This window comes from Akebia trifoliata, chromosome 16 (genome assembly GCF_017979445.1).
Source record: "Akebia trifoliata isolate Shusen 1 chromosome 16, ASM1797944v1, whole genome shotgun sequence".
In the NCBI taxonomy this organism is placed as follows: Eukaryota; Viridiplantae; Streptophyta; class Magnoliopsida; order Ranunculales; family Lardizabalaceae; genus Akebia; species Akebia trifoliata.
The window spans coordinates 31,441,837-31,459,218 of record NC_141390.1 but is presented as its reverse complement, the minus strand read 5'-3'; the positions used below and the strand labels follow the sequence as shown (position 1 = coordinate 31,459,218).

At 34.2% G+C, this 17,382-nt stretch overlaps 2 protein-coding genes across 4 annotated transcripts; one reads left to right on the top strand and one right to left on the bottom strand.

Moving 5' to 3' along the window:
* The first annotated feature begins 2,738 nt into the window (after window positions 1–2,738).
* Window positions 2,739–8,699, top strand: LOC147383579 (myb-like transcription factor family protein). 2 transcript variants are annotated; one of them, XM_086427810.1, is made up of 17 exons: window positions 2,739–3,073; window positions 3,171–3,260; window positions 3,953–4,018; window positions 4,138–4,197; window positions 4,298–4,354; window positions 4,720–4,849; window positions 4,994–5,061; window positions 5,240–5,332; window positions 5,508–5,555; window positions 5,982–6,155; window positions 6,308–6,418; window positions 6,591–6,686; window positions 6,907–6,978; window positions 7,158–7,218; window positions 7,385–7,419; window positions 7,513–7,601; window positions 8,342–8,699. In XM_086427810.1, the coding sequence occupies exons 1-16, from the start codon at window positions 2,960–2,962 to the stop codon at window positions 7,591–7,593; spliced, it is 1,356 nt and encodes a 451-aa protein (XP_086283936.1). In that variant the 5' UTR covers window positions 2,739–2,959; the 3' UTR covers window positions 7,594–7,601; window positions 8,342–8,699. The 2 variants fall into 2 exon arrangements, with proteins under 2 accessions (XP_086283936.1, XP_086283935.1); XM_086427809.1 differs by having other exon boundaries at window positions 2,740–3,073; window positions 8,334–8,699.
* Window positions 8,700–9,339: 640 nt separating this feature from the next.
* Window positions 9,340–13,723, bottom strand: LOC147383578 (patatin-like protein 2). Of its 2 annotated transcripts, XM_086427811.1 has the most exons (7): window positions 13,502–13,723; window positions 13,048–13,256; window positions 11,674–11,917; window positions 10,643–10,789; window positions 9,871–10,158; window positions 9,619–9,794; window positions 9,340–9,535 (listed from the first exon to the last, which is right to left on the bottom strand). In XM_086427811.1, the coding sequence occupies exons 1-7, from the start codon at window positions 13,634–13,636 to the stop codon at window positions 9,472–9,474; spliced, it is 1,263 nt and encodes a 420-aa protein (XP_086283937.1). In that variant the 5' UTR covers window positions 13,637–13,723; the 3' UTR covers window positions 9,340–9,471. The 2 variants fall into 2 exon arrangements, with proteins under 2 accessions (XP_086283937.1, XP_086283938.1); XM_086427812.1 differs by lacking the exon at window positions 10,643–10,789.
* Between the last annotated feature and the right edge of the window lie 3,659 nt (window positions 13,724–17,382).

Genomic DNA, 17,382 nt, shown 5'->3' with positions numbered 1-17,382 from the left:
ATTCTAGGTCATTTGTTTCATTGGAGCTTAGTGTTCATTGAAGCAAGATGGATCTTTTTTGAAGACCTCTCGGGGAGGTGGGATTGGGTTTGTAATCATATGGGTAGTTCTTGATTGCTTTTGCCTTTTGTTGTTTTGCTTTGTTCTATCTTTGGGGTTTTAGGTCAGCTCAACCGCCCTGTCGTAGAAATATTTTTGAAAAAAGAAAAGAAAAAAGAACAATGTGGCGTGTTAAGTCGAAATCTTAGCATGTTTAGTACTTGGTGAAGTCACCCCACTTATCCTTGCCATTCTCCACTAAAATTAAATCGATCTCCCTGCATTGCTAATAATAAGTAGAATTTGTTGAAGTAAGAACCGATAGTCAGGGATATAAAATTCGACACAAATAGTATTTACTTCTCAAAAGAAAAGATTAAAAAAAATAAATCCAAACTCCATACTTTATGATCGGTTTATCGTTAAATTCACATGAGAACCCAAATCGATATTATTGAATCATTATGGTAAGCAGGATCTATTAAAGAAGGAAACTGTTGTCTGGGATATACACTTCAGAGTTCAGATACAGAAATAAAAAGGGGATTAAATTACTAAAAGAGGGTTACATATTTTAATATTTGCAAAAAAGTTTTCATTTTTTAAAAAATTACCAAAAACTAATTAAGTCACGGGACAGTCCAACGTTTTAGTTACTCGTTGGACAATCCAGCACTTTAAATGGAGGTTAAATTGCTCAGGTGTTAAAGCAAGTTATTAAAACACTGGACAGTCTAGTCTTTTCAAAAATTACCAAAAGCGAATCAAGTTGTTGGACAGTCGAGCGTTTAGTAACTCGTTGGAATATCTCGGGTTTTAATGCGTTAAAATACACTGATTTAAAGAGGGGGAGGGTAAATTACTAAAAGAAGGTAACATATTTTAATATTTACAACAATGATCTTTTTTTTTTTTTAAATACCAAAAACGAATTATGTCATTGGACAGCCCAACGTTTTAAATGGAGGTTAAAATGCTGGGGTGTTAAAGCAATTTATTAAAACGTTGGATAGTCTAGCCTTTTCAAAAATTATCAAAAGAGAATTAAGTCATTGGACATTTGAGCATTTTAGTAACTTGTTGGACTTACCCGTGTTTTAATGTGTTAAACTACATTGATTTACTAGGGGTGGGGGTGTAAATTACTAAAAGTGAGTAACATATTTTAATATTTATAAAAATTATCTATTTTTTTTAAAAATACCAAAAATGAATTATATCGCTGGACAGTCCAGCATTTTAGTAACTCGTTGGACCATCGTTTTAAATGGAGGTTAAATTGCTAGGATGTCAAAGCAGGTTATTAAAATACTAGAGAGTCTAGCCTTTTTAAAAATTACTAAAAGCGAATTAAGTCGTTGGACAGTTGAGCGTTTTAGTAACTCGTTGGACTTTCCCGCGTTTTAATGTGTTAAAATACAATGATTTAACGGGGGAGGGGGGGTAAATTACTAAAAGAGGGTAACATATTTTAATATTTACAAAAATTATCTGTTTTTTAAAAAGGTACCAAAAACGAACTATGTCGGTGGACCAGTGTTTTAAATGATGGTTTAATTGTGGGGGTGTTAAAGCAAGTTATTAAAACACTGGTCTAGCCTTCTCAAAAATTTTTAAAAGTGAATTAAGTTGTTAGACTCGAGTGTTTTAATAACTCGTTGGACTTTCCCACATTTTAATGTGTTAAAAATACACTGATTTACCCTATAAATTCCTAAAAGAGGATAACATATTTTAATATTTACAAAAATTATATATTTTTTAAAAAAGTATCAAACACTGGACAGTCCAACATTTTAGTAACTGGCTGGACCAACGTTTTAAATGGAGGTTAAATTATTGGGGTGTTAAAGCAAGTTATTATAACATTGGATGGTCTAACCTTTTAATCATTTGGAGGGCACTTTTGGTAAGTCAATGTATTTTAACACATTTAAACATGGGACAACAGTCCAACGAGTTACTAAAACGCTCGACTTTAGAACACCTTAATTCGTTTATGATAATTTTTTGAAAAAATAATTTTTTTTTCTTTTTTTGTAAACATTAAAATATTTAACCCTATTTACTAACCCCAGCTCCCCAACAAAAAAAGGAAAACAGAATAGTGTGAAATGCGTTAGATATAATAAGAGAGCTGCTATTGAATTTTGCTAACAGCATGGTTTTTAAATTCGGTATCGTGTCTCGTCTTGTTCAGCTCCGATACCAAGTCATCTCGGACGAGTTTTCTGATACATTTGAGACGTCTCGTGAGATAATTCAAAAAATATAACGTGAGACATATAACTCGGTTAAAAAATTGACTTTGTGAGTTGGTCTCGTTCAGTTTCGATACCGAGTTAACTCGGGCGATACGTCTCGATTTCGGACGAGTTTAAAAACCTACCAATCATGGTTTTTAAACTCGGAATCGCGTCTCGTCTCGTTCAACGCCGATACCGAGTCGTCTCGGACGAGTTTTCCGATACGTTTGAGACGTCTCGTGAGATAAGTCGAAAAATTGTACATGAGATGTAAAACTCGGTCAAAAAAATCACTTTGTGAGTTGGTCTCGTTCAGTTCTGATACCGAGTTAACTCGGGCGATACGTCTTGGTCTCGGACGAGTTTTAAAATCATGCTACCAATTCCTTGGTGATTTAATATGAATTGGTGTGGCATTAGCAAATAGATACTTTATCGAATGACCCGCCCCGTTTTGATTGCTGGGTCTAGTAACAACTTTTTTCGCGCTCAATAGATCCTTAATTTCGATCTACCACGTTGAGGTTCGAAATTCGATCGTGAAAAGCCCTAATTGAGCTAAAAGCCCTAACTTCGATCTGCATCCAATTGGAATTGAACGAAGGAATCTCTAATTTTGATTTGTGTAAGTTGTGAAGTATAAATCGAACGAAAAACCCTAATTTCGTCTACGCATGGATGCGAAGGACATCCTAGGTTTGCCCAAAACCTCTTTTACTGCAAATCAGGAGAAGAAATCTCGACCCCAAAAGGATTCTCAAAGGAAACCAGATGGTATTTCTCGAGAGGTAAATCCCTTCTTTGTTTTTCATTTCTTAAATATATATATACTTTGTTGTGATTTTTTAAAATCCTAATTCGGTTGTTGTGGCTTTCCAATTATAGGTTTACGCCCTTACAGGTGGCCTGGCTCCTCTCATGCCTTCAGTCGACTCCTCCCACTTGAGAAAGAAATCTCAGTCTGACAAAGAAAAGGCAAGTTATTCTCAAAATGTCTCCTTTGGTTCCTATTTGTTCAAAATTTAGGAAATTAGGGAGAGAGTCATTGAAAATTTGGTGGAATTAAGGGTCTAGATGTGATTACACAAGTTTATTCTAATAATTAGGGTTTGCAAGAGTGAATTTTTCTTTACTAGAAATTGCAGAGTATTGGGTTTGAAATAATCTTTGCTGAATTGTCAAATTGGGTGTTGCTGAAATTTGAATTCAAGTATGTGATGAAAATGTGCTTGATGTTGTCAAAATCAAGATTTTTTTTTCTAGACCTCAAAATTAGCTCAATTGGATAATCCTATTGAACCGAATTTATTCTTTTGGGTGAAAAAAATATCAAGAGCACACTAGTCTTGAAAAAAAAAAAAACAAATTCCACTTACGGGATTACTAATATCATCCTGCATGGATGATTTTAATGAAGATATGTTCAACGGAGAGATGAAATATTTTAAATAGAATAGTAATTGGATAATCCCATTTTATTTAATGTGCATTAAATGGCTTGACCACCATTTCATTTGTTTTTCTATTTTATCTTGAATGTTGCGGTGATTACTTTGGGTATTTAAGTTTGGCCAAAGCCCTTACATTTGGGTCCCACCCTTTGCTGTTGAATAGGTTATTTCCTTCTTTTGATTTTGGTTCTAATGAGTTTGAGATTAGTCATGCAGATCACCTGGCAGTGGCTTTCATTTACATCTTCTGCTCGAACAGATAATTTGGAACTTTATCATTGGGTATGTTCTGTTCCTTTTTTGCAATATAAGACCATACACATTATGATGTTAGTTTGGTGGTTTTAATGAAACCATCACGTGGCATGATGTGTTCTTTGATATGCTGTTGTTTGTTGCAGGTCAGAGTTGTAAATGGTGTTCCACCAACGGGTGACTATTCTTTTGCCAAGTATAACAAGGTACGCACAATGATACCCATTTTTATTTTAATATGTGTTTATAGGCTTCTTTTGCACTTTCCATAGTATAAAATATGTTCTTGATTTGATGTCATTGCAGTCCGTGGACATTGTCAAGTACACAGACGAGGAGTATGAAAAATACTTGAATGATCCTGTAGGTACACATGTAACAGTGTCACCTTCACATTTTTCTTTCAATATTTATTTGCAAGATTACTTTTGACGGGATGTGAATATTTCTATTCAAATACCAAATCTTTTATTTTTATCAAAAGGGGAAAATTCCAACTTACAGTGCCATAAATCCATCTCTGCTGCAGTATTATCAATCCTTTTGTTATTTCTTGGGACATTTTAGCGTGCTTGATCACATGTGATTACCATCAGACTTTAAAGTTGTCTGTCAAAGTTCAATGCAAATTGTTGACATCGCCTTGGAGTAATGAATTTTATTTGATATTGGATATTCCCACACATAGCATAATGGACTGAGTACCTTCATTATTTATCTTTGTTTAGATGTGGACCAAGGAAGAGACAGATCAACTTTTTGAGTTGTGTGAACGGTTTGATCTCCGGTTCATCATAATAGCTGACAGGTTCCCATCATCTCGGAGTGTGGAGGAATTGAAGAGTCGTTATTATGCTGGTAGGCTTGAATATGTCTTAAAAGGAGACTTTTCTAGAAGCTAATCTTTTAATAGGTTACGTTGGTCGTCTTGATTGCGGTCCTTGTTTCAAAGCCGAATTACAGTTCGTACCTTGCTTCTAACGTAATTTTGTTTCCTTGAAGTATCTCGAGCTATTGTGGTTGCTAGAGCTCCATCTTCTGGTGATGTTTCTGAGAATCCTCTCGTAAAGGTGTGCTGACATTCTGGATGGAGATTTAAGAGCTTCAATTTCATTATTAGGCCTGCTCTATACTTTTGATATGATATTATGTCCATTTTTTTTTTTCTAAAAAAAAAAAAAAAAAAGTGGTCCCCTTTTCTGTACAACTGTTTGCAACTGGGTTCCTTTGTTCTTCTCTTATATGTAGGAACCATACAATATTAAACGAGAGATAGAGCGCAAGCGTGCATTGTCGATGGTACTCTCTCAGACAAAGCAGCAAGAGCGTAAAGATGCTGAGGTATAAGTTTTGTTTTCTGCATCTTTGTATAATATGAGTCATATTTATGAACATACCTTTTTTTTATCATGGTACCTCTGACCTTTTTATTATGATTCACTTTTCTTCTATTGGGGCTTTAATACAATGTCTTAACACTCTAGCTTATCAGTTTCTTTGTCATGCATTTTTTTAGGTTCTTGCTGAAGCAAAGCAAATAACTGAGTCACGTAGGATTGCGAAGGTAAGAGCATTTAATTTGCCATCCCTTTTTTTCCCCATTACTATGTGAAATTAGCACTTACAAGAGCAAGGGGAGTCAATATCAATATAAGTCATGTTGTTGGGAATTCGCTTGTGAGCAAAATTTATCAGATTTTCCGATGCCAGATCTGTGTGCGTTGCTTCAGGTCATACTTGACATGGAACAATTATGATGTCTGGATTATGTCTCATTTGTTTTCCTTGACCCAGTAACTTCTGTTATGAATTATTCTAATTTTATTCACATTTTTATAATAGTTCATCAATCCTTGTTTTTGTCAATTCCTCTTGAGAATTATCCTACCCGTGGGATTGGATTAAAGCCAAGATCGCATTGATTAGATGTTTCTAACTTTTTGAATAATTTGTTCTTGTTACTTATCAAAAAAAAAATTTGTTCTTGTAGGGTGTGGAGGAAGCTGAGCTGGCCTTGACCTCAAGTGTTGGTCCAGAAAGTAATGAAAGGGTTAATGTTCCTGTTGAATTATCGCCATCTTCCAACTCTCAACTTCCAGCTGCAGCTGTTGCTCCTCCGACATCAACAGCAGATAGTGCATCTATTCCAGCTTCACTTCGCATGGTGAGCCCAATACTTCAATTTTTTATTTTAATTATGGCTTCTAAATTATAATATTCTAGAGGTATCTGGCTTTTGAAAGATTAAATTTCTTTTAATGCGACTATCAATAATTAGCAGTTATTGTACATGTCTAAATATGTGGAGATTTTCAGCTTCAGGTATTCTTGAGAACAACTGCACTTGACCAAATGGTGCAAACGGTTAGCTCATCTGCTGGACTCCGAACCATCAAACGAGTTGAACAGACTTTGCAACATCTTGAGGTTTGTTACTTTTGCTCCTCGTATGAAGTAGAAATCAAATATGTTTTCCATACAACTTTAGTTATCTATAACATAATTACATAAGTATGACCAGATTATTAGGCTCTTCCTTTCCAGTTTTAGATATATTTTGTTCGTGATGAAACTGATCTACCTTGTTTTCCTTTTGTAGGTTAATGTAAAACCAAAGGTTCCAACCAAAGCCGTTTGCGCAGAGCACCTTGAATTACGAAAGGAAATACTGACTCTTATTAATCTCCAGAAACAGGTCTTGTTCTGTGGGACTCATTGTTTTATTGTTTTGGTCGTTTTCATCTGATCTCTTTTATATCTTTCAAGTTAGCAGATGTACTGTTATATATTTTTGTGTAGTTTACATAGTTCCTGCCAGACCAATAATATAAAAAATTTCTATCACATATTTCCTCGTCTTGTAAATTTTAAACCTTGTCCTTCCATAAAGTTTTGACGTTGTATTTGATATTTAGTTACAATATAAGGAGGCTGAAGCTTCATCTCACCGCGACAGTTCATACACTGAAACACCAAGCACTCCAAAGGTGAATTATTGTTTCTGTTTATTTGTACATATATTTTTATGTATGAATGTCATCATTCTTGTGTTAGCATTCGTTTAGTGAGCTTGTAATAAAAATATGGATGCTAATCCAAGTGTCTTTGGGCTTTATGAACACCAGTAAATATATCTGAAAGTTTGGTTTGTGAAATTGTTAAACAGCGCTCACACCTTGGCGGGGATCATGATCGACCATTCATTCCTGATTCTGTTAGTTTTGGAGGTGATGTAATTAGATTATTATGAATATTTTTGTCTCGATTGGTAGTTTGTTATGAATAATTGGCTCTGATCTTACTTAGTGTCTCAGTTTTACTTATCAAAAAAAAAAAAAAAAAGTGTCTCAGTTTTGATAAGACTAACATTTCTCTTTCGAATCTGGATTTCAGGTGAAAGAGTTGGTAAACGAGATCACAAACGCAAGGTAGGGTACCTATTTTACCTATTCATTTTGGGCTGTTACCATAATCTTTTGCTTCTCCTATGTTTTCATTTCTTTACAACTCTGGTTTTCTAGGCTCCTGGGAGATTTTCAGATGCACCACCTTCCCCCCCTCAGACTAAGAGGGCTAGAAAGTTAAAGGCTTCTGATGGATAATTTTAGAGGTAAACAACCATTATGGTTCCTCATACTGATAGTTAAAATGCTGAATGGTTGGGATAATTATTGATTACTTACCAGTCATCATCATTGAAGCCTTGTTTAGGGTTAGCTAAATGAATCCTGTTGCTTTATTCAATTTTGTGCAGACTCATGTCTTCATATCCCCTTTCACTATACCAATCTACGTTCTTTTGGGTCTTCCTCGTGCTCTTTTAGGATCTTCAACTTGTATATTTCTTCTAACTAAGGCTATAATCGGTCTTTCTTGAACATGCGCAAACCATCTAAATAAACTTCTGCCTAGTTTATTGCCTATTCGAGCTACTATTTTTTCTCAAATCCATTCATTTTTAATTCTATCTTTCCACTTATCCATCTCAAAATCTTCATCTCCACTATGCTCAATCTATTGAATTGGCATTTCTTGATTGCCTGGCATTCAATTCCATTAGGCATAGTTAGGCTTACTACCGTCTTTTAAAATTTTCCTTCTAGTTTGATTGGCATGTGTTAGTCACATAGTACTCCAGAAGCAAACCTCCATTTTAACTATCCCATTCTTATTCTATGGGCAACATATTTTTCAATCTCTCAAACACTATGTATGATAGACTGGAGATAATTAAATTGGTTGCTTCGAGGTATTTCTAGACCATCATTTTTTACTAAAACTTTCTTTGTTGAAACAATTTTCATTATTCTCATGTGTTTTATTTGTTTCTTTCATATCTCAGTGATACAGGTTATCAACCTTTGTGGGATCCAAGAAAGCTAAGCATGTGGGGGGTGTTCCCAAAGAAGTGGGGGAAAGCAGAAAAAGTGGTTCAATTCATTACTACCATTATTGGTATTTTTGAGCATTACTTATTGTTCAGTCAAAGACAAGCTTGTCTCATGGAATTCTCTTGCATTGTTCTTTGTGGTGATGTTGCAAGTGTCTAATCTATGTATACAATGCAAAAAGGAAAGATGCTGAACTCCATTTGATGCACTTGGGCATCTTAGCTGTGTAGTTAGAACTTAGAATCCACTATTATACAACCACTGTTCATGTATGAATTTCAGATTTTTATGAAAGAAATTATTTGCAGCTGAGATCATAGCTTGTGTAAACGGATGTGGTGATGGGATTTCTTTACTCATAAAAGAGTTAAACATTCAATCATAACAGATCAAAAGCTTTCCTTCTATCAATTTAGCACACCAAATTTTTACATTTCTAACCCTCAATTGAAGCCCTTATCATTAGTTGCATAATTCGGAAAGTAAATAGAAAATGCATCCCATAAGTTTTGTACTTGGCTCTTTGGAGAAAAGGAATATTGAGTCCATCTAATTCATCATTAGGCCTTGAATTTGGTTGAATTGGATCATATTGGCACATATCTAATTTAAGATAAGATAAAGTGGGGTGGTCTGAGTCATGGTTTTAAAACTCGTTTTGATGTCTCATCTTGTCCGGGAAGGAGACTGAGTCGTCTCGGACGAGTGTTCAACAACGAGAAAAATGAACCTGGGTTTTAAATCTCGGTGGTGGATGATACCGAGACGTATTGGACGAGATTTAAAACCATGGTCTGAATTTAGGCGATGTTCTGCTAACTTTAGAGGAGGATTTGCTAGATTTAGGGGGGGACTGTTGAGTCTATTGTTACTCATTTTTGACATGCCTATGATCATTAGCCAAGGGACCATTCCAGACATTATATCACTGACCTTTGTTTATATATTCAGATAAAATGCATCCCAAACATCCTACTAGGCGAGTCTATATTTTCTTATAGACATATATCATAAAATCTAAGAAAACTAAGGGAAACACAGACACATCCATATATTGATGAGAAGGACCTATCTCCTGTAGAGCTTCCACTAGTATCCCCGTGAACAATTAGCAAGCCGACGTCTCCTTTCTCCAGACAACCTTCCGGCAAATCTGTTTTATATATATAAATGTAAACTAACCTTGTACATAAAAATGATGCATTCATGTATGAAAATTAACTATCGTGTTCTTACTCGATGAGAGCGTGTCTGTTAGTGGGTCCACCATAGTCAGGCTGTTGTAAGCCAGTCTCCATGTTTGTGACTGAAGCAGGTTTATCGAGAAGGGCTTGTCCAATGCTCTCGAGCTTTCTAAGGTTTGGCAATCTTGCGTCATCGGTTGATGTCTCCTTATCTTCCAAGTTGTCATCCTGGTTTTATTTTGTGATCAATATCAAGTTACTGTAAGATCTCTCAGAATAAAAGTTGGTAGAAATAGGAAAGCACCTGTATACGTAGATAATTACGTTGACGATTGTGGCCTTTGAAGATCAATGACATGTAAATGTCTACCATGTCATTCATTGCATTGAAGAACACATTGAGAAGGGGTGGTGTTAGTTCTCCGCGAACAAACCAGTCGAACAACCCCCATTCATGGTCTTTTACTTGGTATCCTTTTCTCTTTGCGGCGCCCGTGCCAAGGGAGAGAACTAGATATCTACTGTAATCTGGGTTGCTATTTGAATCTTGGTTTCCATATAACTTCGTCGCTTCACGTATCGCTAGCAAGGTCTGAACACCACACAATAATCTCGAAGATTGTTATAAAACACAATAATAGCTTCTTTTTTTATGTGTAAATTCCATTATTTTTGTCGAACCAATGCGAGGCCACTTAATTTAGAGTTGGTGATGGATAGAGTGGAGAATTTACGGGATAATCAACAACATCAATTAGCTTGTATTTGATAATCAATTGTACAAGTGTATTATTATGTCTAATTTAAAAGTTTTTTGGTTTTTTGGTTTTGTTTTGTTTTTGATAATGGGGGGTGTCTGGACTTACATCCAACTAGGGGGGTTGGAACCAAGGCATATGAGACCCCCGGGCATGTGCAGCGCTCACACATCACACTCACCAGTTAAGTGAGGGACTGCCCTCGCGGGTGGCCCCGAGGAAATATTGCTCATATTGTGTATCGAACACACAACATACGAACTCTCACTGCTTATAGTCAAATTTAAAAGTTGCTAGTATCAAAAACATAAAATTTACAGGATTATTGGCCATGACACCACCATCGAGGACGTTGTATTTTGTTGTAGCAGTTTCAAAATAATATGGGGGGAGATAAAAAGGGGCTGCAGCTGAACTGATAACGGCATCCGACAGATACACGGCATTGGAAGCATTTTTTTTTGCCTGCACCCAAGCATGCATGTATTTATATCAGCACAAACAAGACTTACATTTACAATTTGTGCATGCTTTTCCAAACCATATTTCATGTAAAATAGCTAACAAATCATCATTATTTATATAGAGAGTTGATATTGCCACACCAACTTTTGTTAACACCACACCAACTGTGTGCAATTCTTTGATGACTTACATAGGGATTGGTGTGGCATTAACAAAAGTTGATGTGGCAATAGTAGTTCTCTTTATAGAGAGTTGGAGTTGCAACTCCTGTATGTGACTCGACTCCTCTCCTCTCCATCAGTTTGAAAACAACCTGAGGGGTATCTCAAATATTCACCAAAGAATATTGATTTTCTAACACCCCCATCATAAAACCATAGATCATTTGCCTCAGGATATGCAGAATCATAAATCTTTTTCTTATGTATCCTGAGGCAAATTATCTACGGTTGTGTGATGGGGGCATTTGTCAAAGGGAGGCGTCAAATTATCACAACTCTTCACCAAAATGTTTAGGGTTCCACAAAATTACCTTGTGTCACGCTCTTCAAATTATAATCCACACCTCAAATAAAGATTAAAACACACTCTTCAAACATTACAAAGATTTCGTTCAAATTATAATCTCAATATTACAAAACATTATAACACTCATTCAAATAATTTCAGTAGTTGTTTACAATTATGATCAGGCTCATATAAAATCCTAAACCCAAAAAATAGAAATCTATTAAAATAAAATAAATAAATAAATATCAAGAGAGCTTCTATTGACACCCCAACTTTTACTTATTATCAATCATTCACTTATGTTTTTCATTTTTAATTGGGGTGTAAAAAGTAACAATTGAGGTGCAGAAAATAAAATTTTAAGTAGAACATACCTGGGAAGTGGAGAAGAAGATTGGGCGTAGGAGATTGAAATCATAAGCAGTAATAAAGACATTTGTTAATGTGTGATCCAACCTAATATTTCCTAGCATTTCCTTGATACTATTATGTAGATAGGTTCCATCATATCTTGGTCTAAACAAGAATGCTCCAATAATCTTAATTGCTGATTCATAAAAGAAATTCCAAATCATCTTTAATTTCTTATCTGATTTTGGAAACCAATGAGCTTTGCACCTGCCAAGGCCAAGGCCAAGCACAACAACATTTGTGTCACGAGTCCGTTGTCGTGCGTGAAAAAATTTTAATTAGAGAAATAATCCTTTATTTTTTTGTTTTTTTTTTATCCAAAAATTATTCAAGGGAATATTAGTTTTATTAGATATTTATAAAGTTAATATTATCAATTATTATGTTCTAAACTAGAAAAAGTAAGTTTAGGTGAGAATATTTCGAAATGAATAATTTTTTTTTAGAATAATGAGGAATGCACACGGTTTTGGTATAGAGTTGGGTACACGGTTGACGTGGCAAGGGCAAAGAACAGCACATCTTTTTCCCGTATATCCCGATGAAAAAGATCTATGATTCTGTGACCTTGCCACGATAGCCGTGTAACTAACCGCATGTATTCATCACGACTCTTTTTTATTTTTAATTATTTATTTTATCAAATAATGCATTCAGTTTGGGCTTAGACCTATAGCTTAGTTGGTTTGACCCAAAAAAAAAACACATACAATTTTAAAATAGACTAATGATAATTTGACCTTTTTTTTTTTTCATACGCTCCCTAACCTAGCAGTTACAGAACCATACATCTTTTTCTTGTGTATCCTGAAGCAAAGGATCTACGATTCTGGCACACAGGTGGTGTCTAAAAAAAGAGTGTCTGATTTTCACAACTCTTTAAAATATTTACATTCCTAGACAAATTTAGCTATTTTTGTAAAAGCTTTTGTAATGAATTTATCTTTATACCCCCTCTAAATTTAAAATATGAGTGACCTCATATCGCACATCCCTGACGTGGAAATGTGCAGGTAACATAGATGCTTTTCATCAAGATACGAGTGAAAAAGCATTTATGGTTCCTACATACTTCCCCGGCAGGGATGTGCAATATGAGGTACAATCCCAAGGTCACTCTACCACGACTCTTAAAATATTTGGTTAAGTAATTTTTAAAAAATCAAAAGGGTATAAAGGTAAATTAATTATAATATATATATATATATATATATATATATATATATATATATATATATATATATATATATATATATATTTTACACAGATGGATAAATTTATCTCGATAAGAAAACATTTTGTTAATAATTAAAGTTTAATTTCTTCAATAATATTACCCTTTAATGGCTTGAGTGAAGGTGGAAGACTCATGGCTGAATATTTTGGGGCAATGGTTGAAATAGAAGGGTTTGATTTGTTCTGCAGCAAAGAGAGGCCGATTTTCTTTGTTTGGTGCAGCTAGCATGGCCGTTACAAGGCTTCCTGTGCTTGTCCCTGCGATCAAGTCGAAGTAATCTGCGATCCTTACGCTCCTACCATCGATCTTCTGTTTTGAACCAAACCAAATTAAATATGACTTACAATTAAATGTGGCACATATACGTATCAAATAAAACGGTCGCAAAAATAGTAAAAGAAATGAAATAAAATATATCGGAAATGCAAGCACACGACATAGAGATTTACATAGTTCCCCGAAGATTGAGGTACATCGACGAGCCCACACAATCTACATTATGATCTAAGGCCCAACGAGACTTAGTTATTTCCCGGGAAAATAATTATAAATACCTGAAGTTCGGATTCGAGGAAATCGAGGATAATTGCAGGAATAATGCCGCGAACTCCACCTCCATCAATGCTAAGTATGGTGATTAGTTTTTCAGTAGCCGAGGCCGAAGGTGCATAATTTTTATGTGATGCCATCGTAATTGCAATTAATTAGTACAAATCTAGTGACTTAAGATCCTTGAACAACTATGTATTTAGAGGTATGTTTGAGGTAGTGAGGCAAGGCCCATCAATGATTTATTTATAGAGAAAAAAAAAAATACCCCATGTAAGGCAGCGTTGCCCCAACGCAACCTTAGCCAAAATCATTAATTTAGAACCAAACAGAATCTTGTGATCATCAGTACATGTGTTCCACATGGAGGGGTTGGGCCCACCCTTTGACGTGTAGGAGATAATATCAACCGTTAGATTGAAAATATTTGATCTTTTTATCTTGAGGGGGTAGTAATTGAATCATCAATATGGCTGGCTTTGGATTGAACAACTTTCATTGGTGGTAAGGGGATATGATGATGATCCTGAAAATAAAGAAGGTAAACATTGGTGGACTTGTGGGTCCGTTTGCAAAAATAAATTGGAAAATTATGAAAATAACTTTGAATTTGTTGTTTATTACCTAAAAAAATAAGTAATTTATCAAATATTAGCAAAAGAAATTACAAATAAAAAAATAAAAAAATCTTAAATCTTTGGGTTGTCTAATTAATATTTTAACTAAGCACCATTTTCAAATACCTAAAATAATCCTATATAAATCGTTGCACAGTTCGGCAATTTTTTTTTTTTTGAAATCGTCGGGCAGTTCAACAATTTAAGAAAATGTTAAATTGTTGTTGGTAGTTTTTGAAAAATTACTATTATTTTGATAATAAACAATAATATCAATGTTGTGTCGATAATTTTCCTTGAATAAAATGTAGTTATCTTTTTTTTTTATTTTTTTATAACCATTTTGCTTCATTGGGAATAAATATAAATAAAAAGGAAGAAATAGACACCTTGGGACAACAATATTCTTCCTCATCTTGAACGAATCCTTCTTCTGAACTGAAAATAAAGTTGGATGGGCTATTCCTACCTAGTTTTAGAGGAATCCAAAGACTCGCTTGACCACAAAAAAAAAAAAACTTGGATCAAATATGGAACAATCTTGGATTAGGTAGGAGAGGTTCTAATTTCGGCCGTGTGTACTATCGTGGTAACTACGATTCTATTAAAGTTGGATAGATGCTTTTTATTCATCGAATCATAGATACTTTTTGACTCGTAACTTGATGAAAGCATCTATGGTTCCTATACACTTTCTGATCAGGATGTGCGATATGAGGTACAATCTTGAGTTTACTACAGCATATATATATAGGGTCCCGTTCAACAACAAACATTTTGGCAAAACATTTTTCAAAACATGGGTTAGAGGTTTTGGAATGGGCTGATTTTTGGTGTGGATGATCTCTACGGTGAGGAGATCATCCTCAGCAAAACTCAGCCCATTCCAAAACTTCTAGCCCCAGTTTACAAGTTGAAAAATCGTGGACCGTCCATTTTTTGTAAACCATTTTTGATGGGGTTAGAAGTTTTGGAATGGGCTGATTTTTGGTGTTGATGATCTCCTCACCGAAGAGATCATCCTCACCAAAAATCAGCCCATTCCAAAACCTCTAACCTATGTTTTGAAAAATATTTTGCAAAAATATTTGTTGCTGAACATTTCCCATATATATCTATATCTATATATATACATGGGGCGGTTCAAGGGCCATATGAGAAAACATATGAAAAAACTTTCGTTTTTCAAAATAAGAGTTAGAGGTTTTGGATTGAGCTGATTTTTTGCAAGGATGGTCACTATGATGAAAAGATCATCCTCACCAAAAATCAGCTCAATCAAAAACTTCTAAATCCATCAAAAGTGATTTACAAATTAGTGATAAAAATTGATAAAAAATCGACGGTCCACATTCTAAATCACTTTTAATGGGGTTAGAAGTTTCAGATTGGGCTGATTTTTTTTTTTTTTTGGATGATCTTCCCATCATAGAGATCATCCTCACAAAAAATCAGCTCAATCCAAAATTTCTAACCCATGTTTTAAAATTTTATTAAAAACAAAAGTTTTTACATATGTTTTCTCATATGGCCCTTGAACCTGACATATATATATATATATATATATATATATATATATATATATATAATATATATATATATATATAGGGTAGCGTTCAATGGCTAACTTTTTGGCAAAACATTTTTCAAAACATGAGTTAGAAGTTTTGGAATGAGCTGATTTTTGGTGAGGATGATCTCTACGGTGAGGAGATCATCCTCACCAAAAATCATCCCATTCCAAAACTTCTAACCCATGTTTACAAGTTGAAAAATAGTGGACCGTCCATTTTTTGTAAACTATTTTTGATGGGGTTAGAAGTTTTGGAATGGGCTGGTTTTTGGTGATTATGATCTCCTCACCGTAGAGATCATCCTCACTAAAAATCAGCCCATTTCAAAACTTCTAACTCATGTTTTGAAAAATGTTTTGCCAAAAAGTTAGCCATTGAACGGGACCATATATATATATATGAACTAAAGGTTGACATGACACCTAGCCGTGCAAACACGGACCACCTATTTATATGAGCTGAAAGTTGACATGACACCCAAAAAAGATTGGGTGCCATGGAGGTAAAGCATAAAATTCTAAATTTTATTTTTTTGAATATACTTGAAAATACTTTTCCAAGGTAATGTGAGACTAATCTTCTAGGAAAAGAGTCCAACTAGCCTTACTATGATAGTGAGGTAAAAAAGCCTTGTTAATGTGATATAATTCTCGAGGACTTGTTTTATGCATGTTGAAGTTCTTTTGACCGTGGATGGGGCTTAGGTGCTGTTTGTTAAACTGAAAAAAATAAGTGTTGAATAGCATTAAGCACTGAAACTTATAAGCACTGAATTTAAGTGCTGAAAAAGTTGTTTGTTTAGATGCTGAATCATGCTTGTTACACATTGCTGAAACTGGTAAATTATCTTTGTTACCCTTACAATCATATTATACATTGTTTGCATCTTTCAAATGCTTATTTATTATCAAACACAATAAAATATATTATTTCTTATAAAATTAAAATACAATTTATTTTTAAATAATAAATAATACTCAAATCTTCAATCTATAAATAATAATTTCTATTTATAAAAGCTCACAAATTTTAAATTAAAAATAATAATGTCATACAAGTCACCAAAATTTGAAATCAACTTTAAAAGAACTTAATTTTGGATCAATAATTTTCAATGAAAATGAAAGATGTGTAATTATAAAAGCACCACCCTATGAATTAATAAAGGCAACCCACACTATAGTCATTTTTTTTTTGTTTTATATGGGTTAAAGTTTTTGGAATGAGCAAATTTTTAGTAAGGATGGTTTATATGGTTTAGAGATCATTCTCACCAAAAATCAGTCCATTTTGAAACTGCTAACTCGTCAAAAATAATTTTCAAAAAAAAAAAAGGGACGATTTACGATTCTTGAACTTGTTTTGATAGGGTTAGAAGTTTCAAGATATGCTGATTTTTTGTGAGGATGATCTCCTTATTGTAGAGATCATCCTCACCAAAAATCAACTCATTCCAAAACTTTTAACCCATATAAGACAAAATAATTTAGTCATGATGTGAGTTTATTAATTTGTGGGGTGTTTATATATTTATCCATGGGATATAAGAGGTAATATCCTTTTAAGAATAAGGGCATACTTGTCCATGCTAAAAAAATAAGGGGCATACTTGTCCGTATTGAAAAAAGTGAAGTGCTTACCACTTCAGCATTTTTTTCAGCATCAAAATAGTGATGAATTTTTTTCACTTATTTT

Bases quoted from the DNA above. Each gene is read 5' to 3' on its own strand.
- LOC147383578 (XM_086427811.1), bottom strand. From the start codon at position 13,636: ATGGCATCACATAAAAATTATGCACCTTCGGCCTCGGCTACTGAAAAA. The intron at 10,790-11,673 runs GTATGTTCTACT...GCTTGGGTGCAG, and splicing joins TCTTCTTCTCCACTTCCCAG to GCAAAAAAAAATGCTTCCAA. The intron at 9,795-9,870 runs GTGCTTTCCTAT...AAATAAAACCAG, and splicing joins GTAATTATCTACGTATACAG to GATGACAACTTGGAAGATAA.
- LOC147383579 (XM_086427810.1), top strand. From the start codon at position 2,960: ATGGATGCGAAGGACATCCTAGGTTTGCCCAAAACCTCTTTTACTGCA. The intron at 6,156-6,307 runs GTGAGCCCAATA...GGAGATTTTCAG, and splicing joins TTCCAGCTTCACTTCGCATG to CTTCAGGTATTCTTGAGAAC. The intron at 6,979-7,157 runs GTGAATTATTGT...ATTGTTAAACAG, and splicing joins AAACACCAAGCACTCCAAAG to CGCTCACACCTTGGCGGGGA.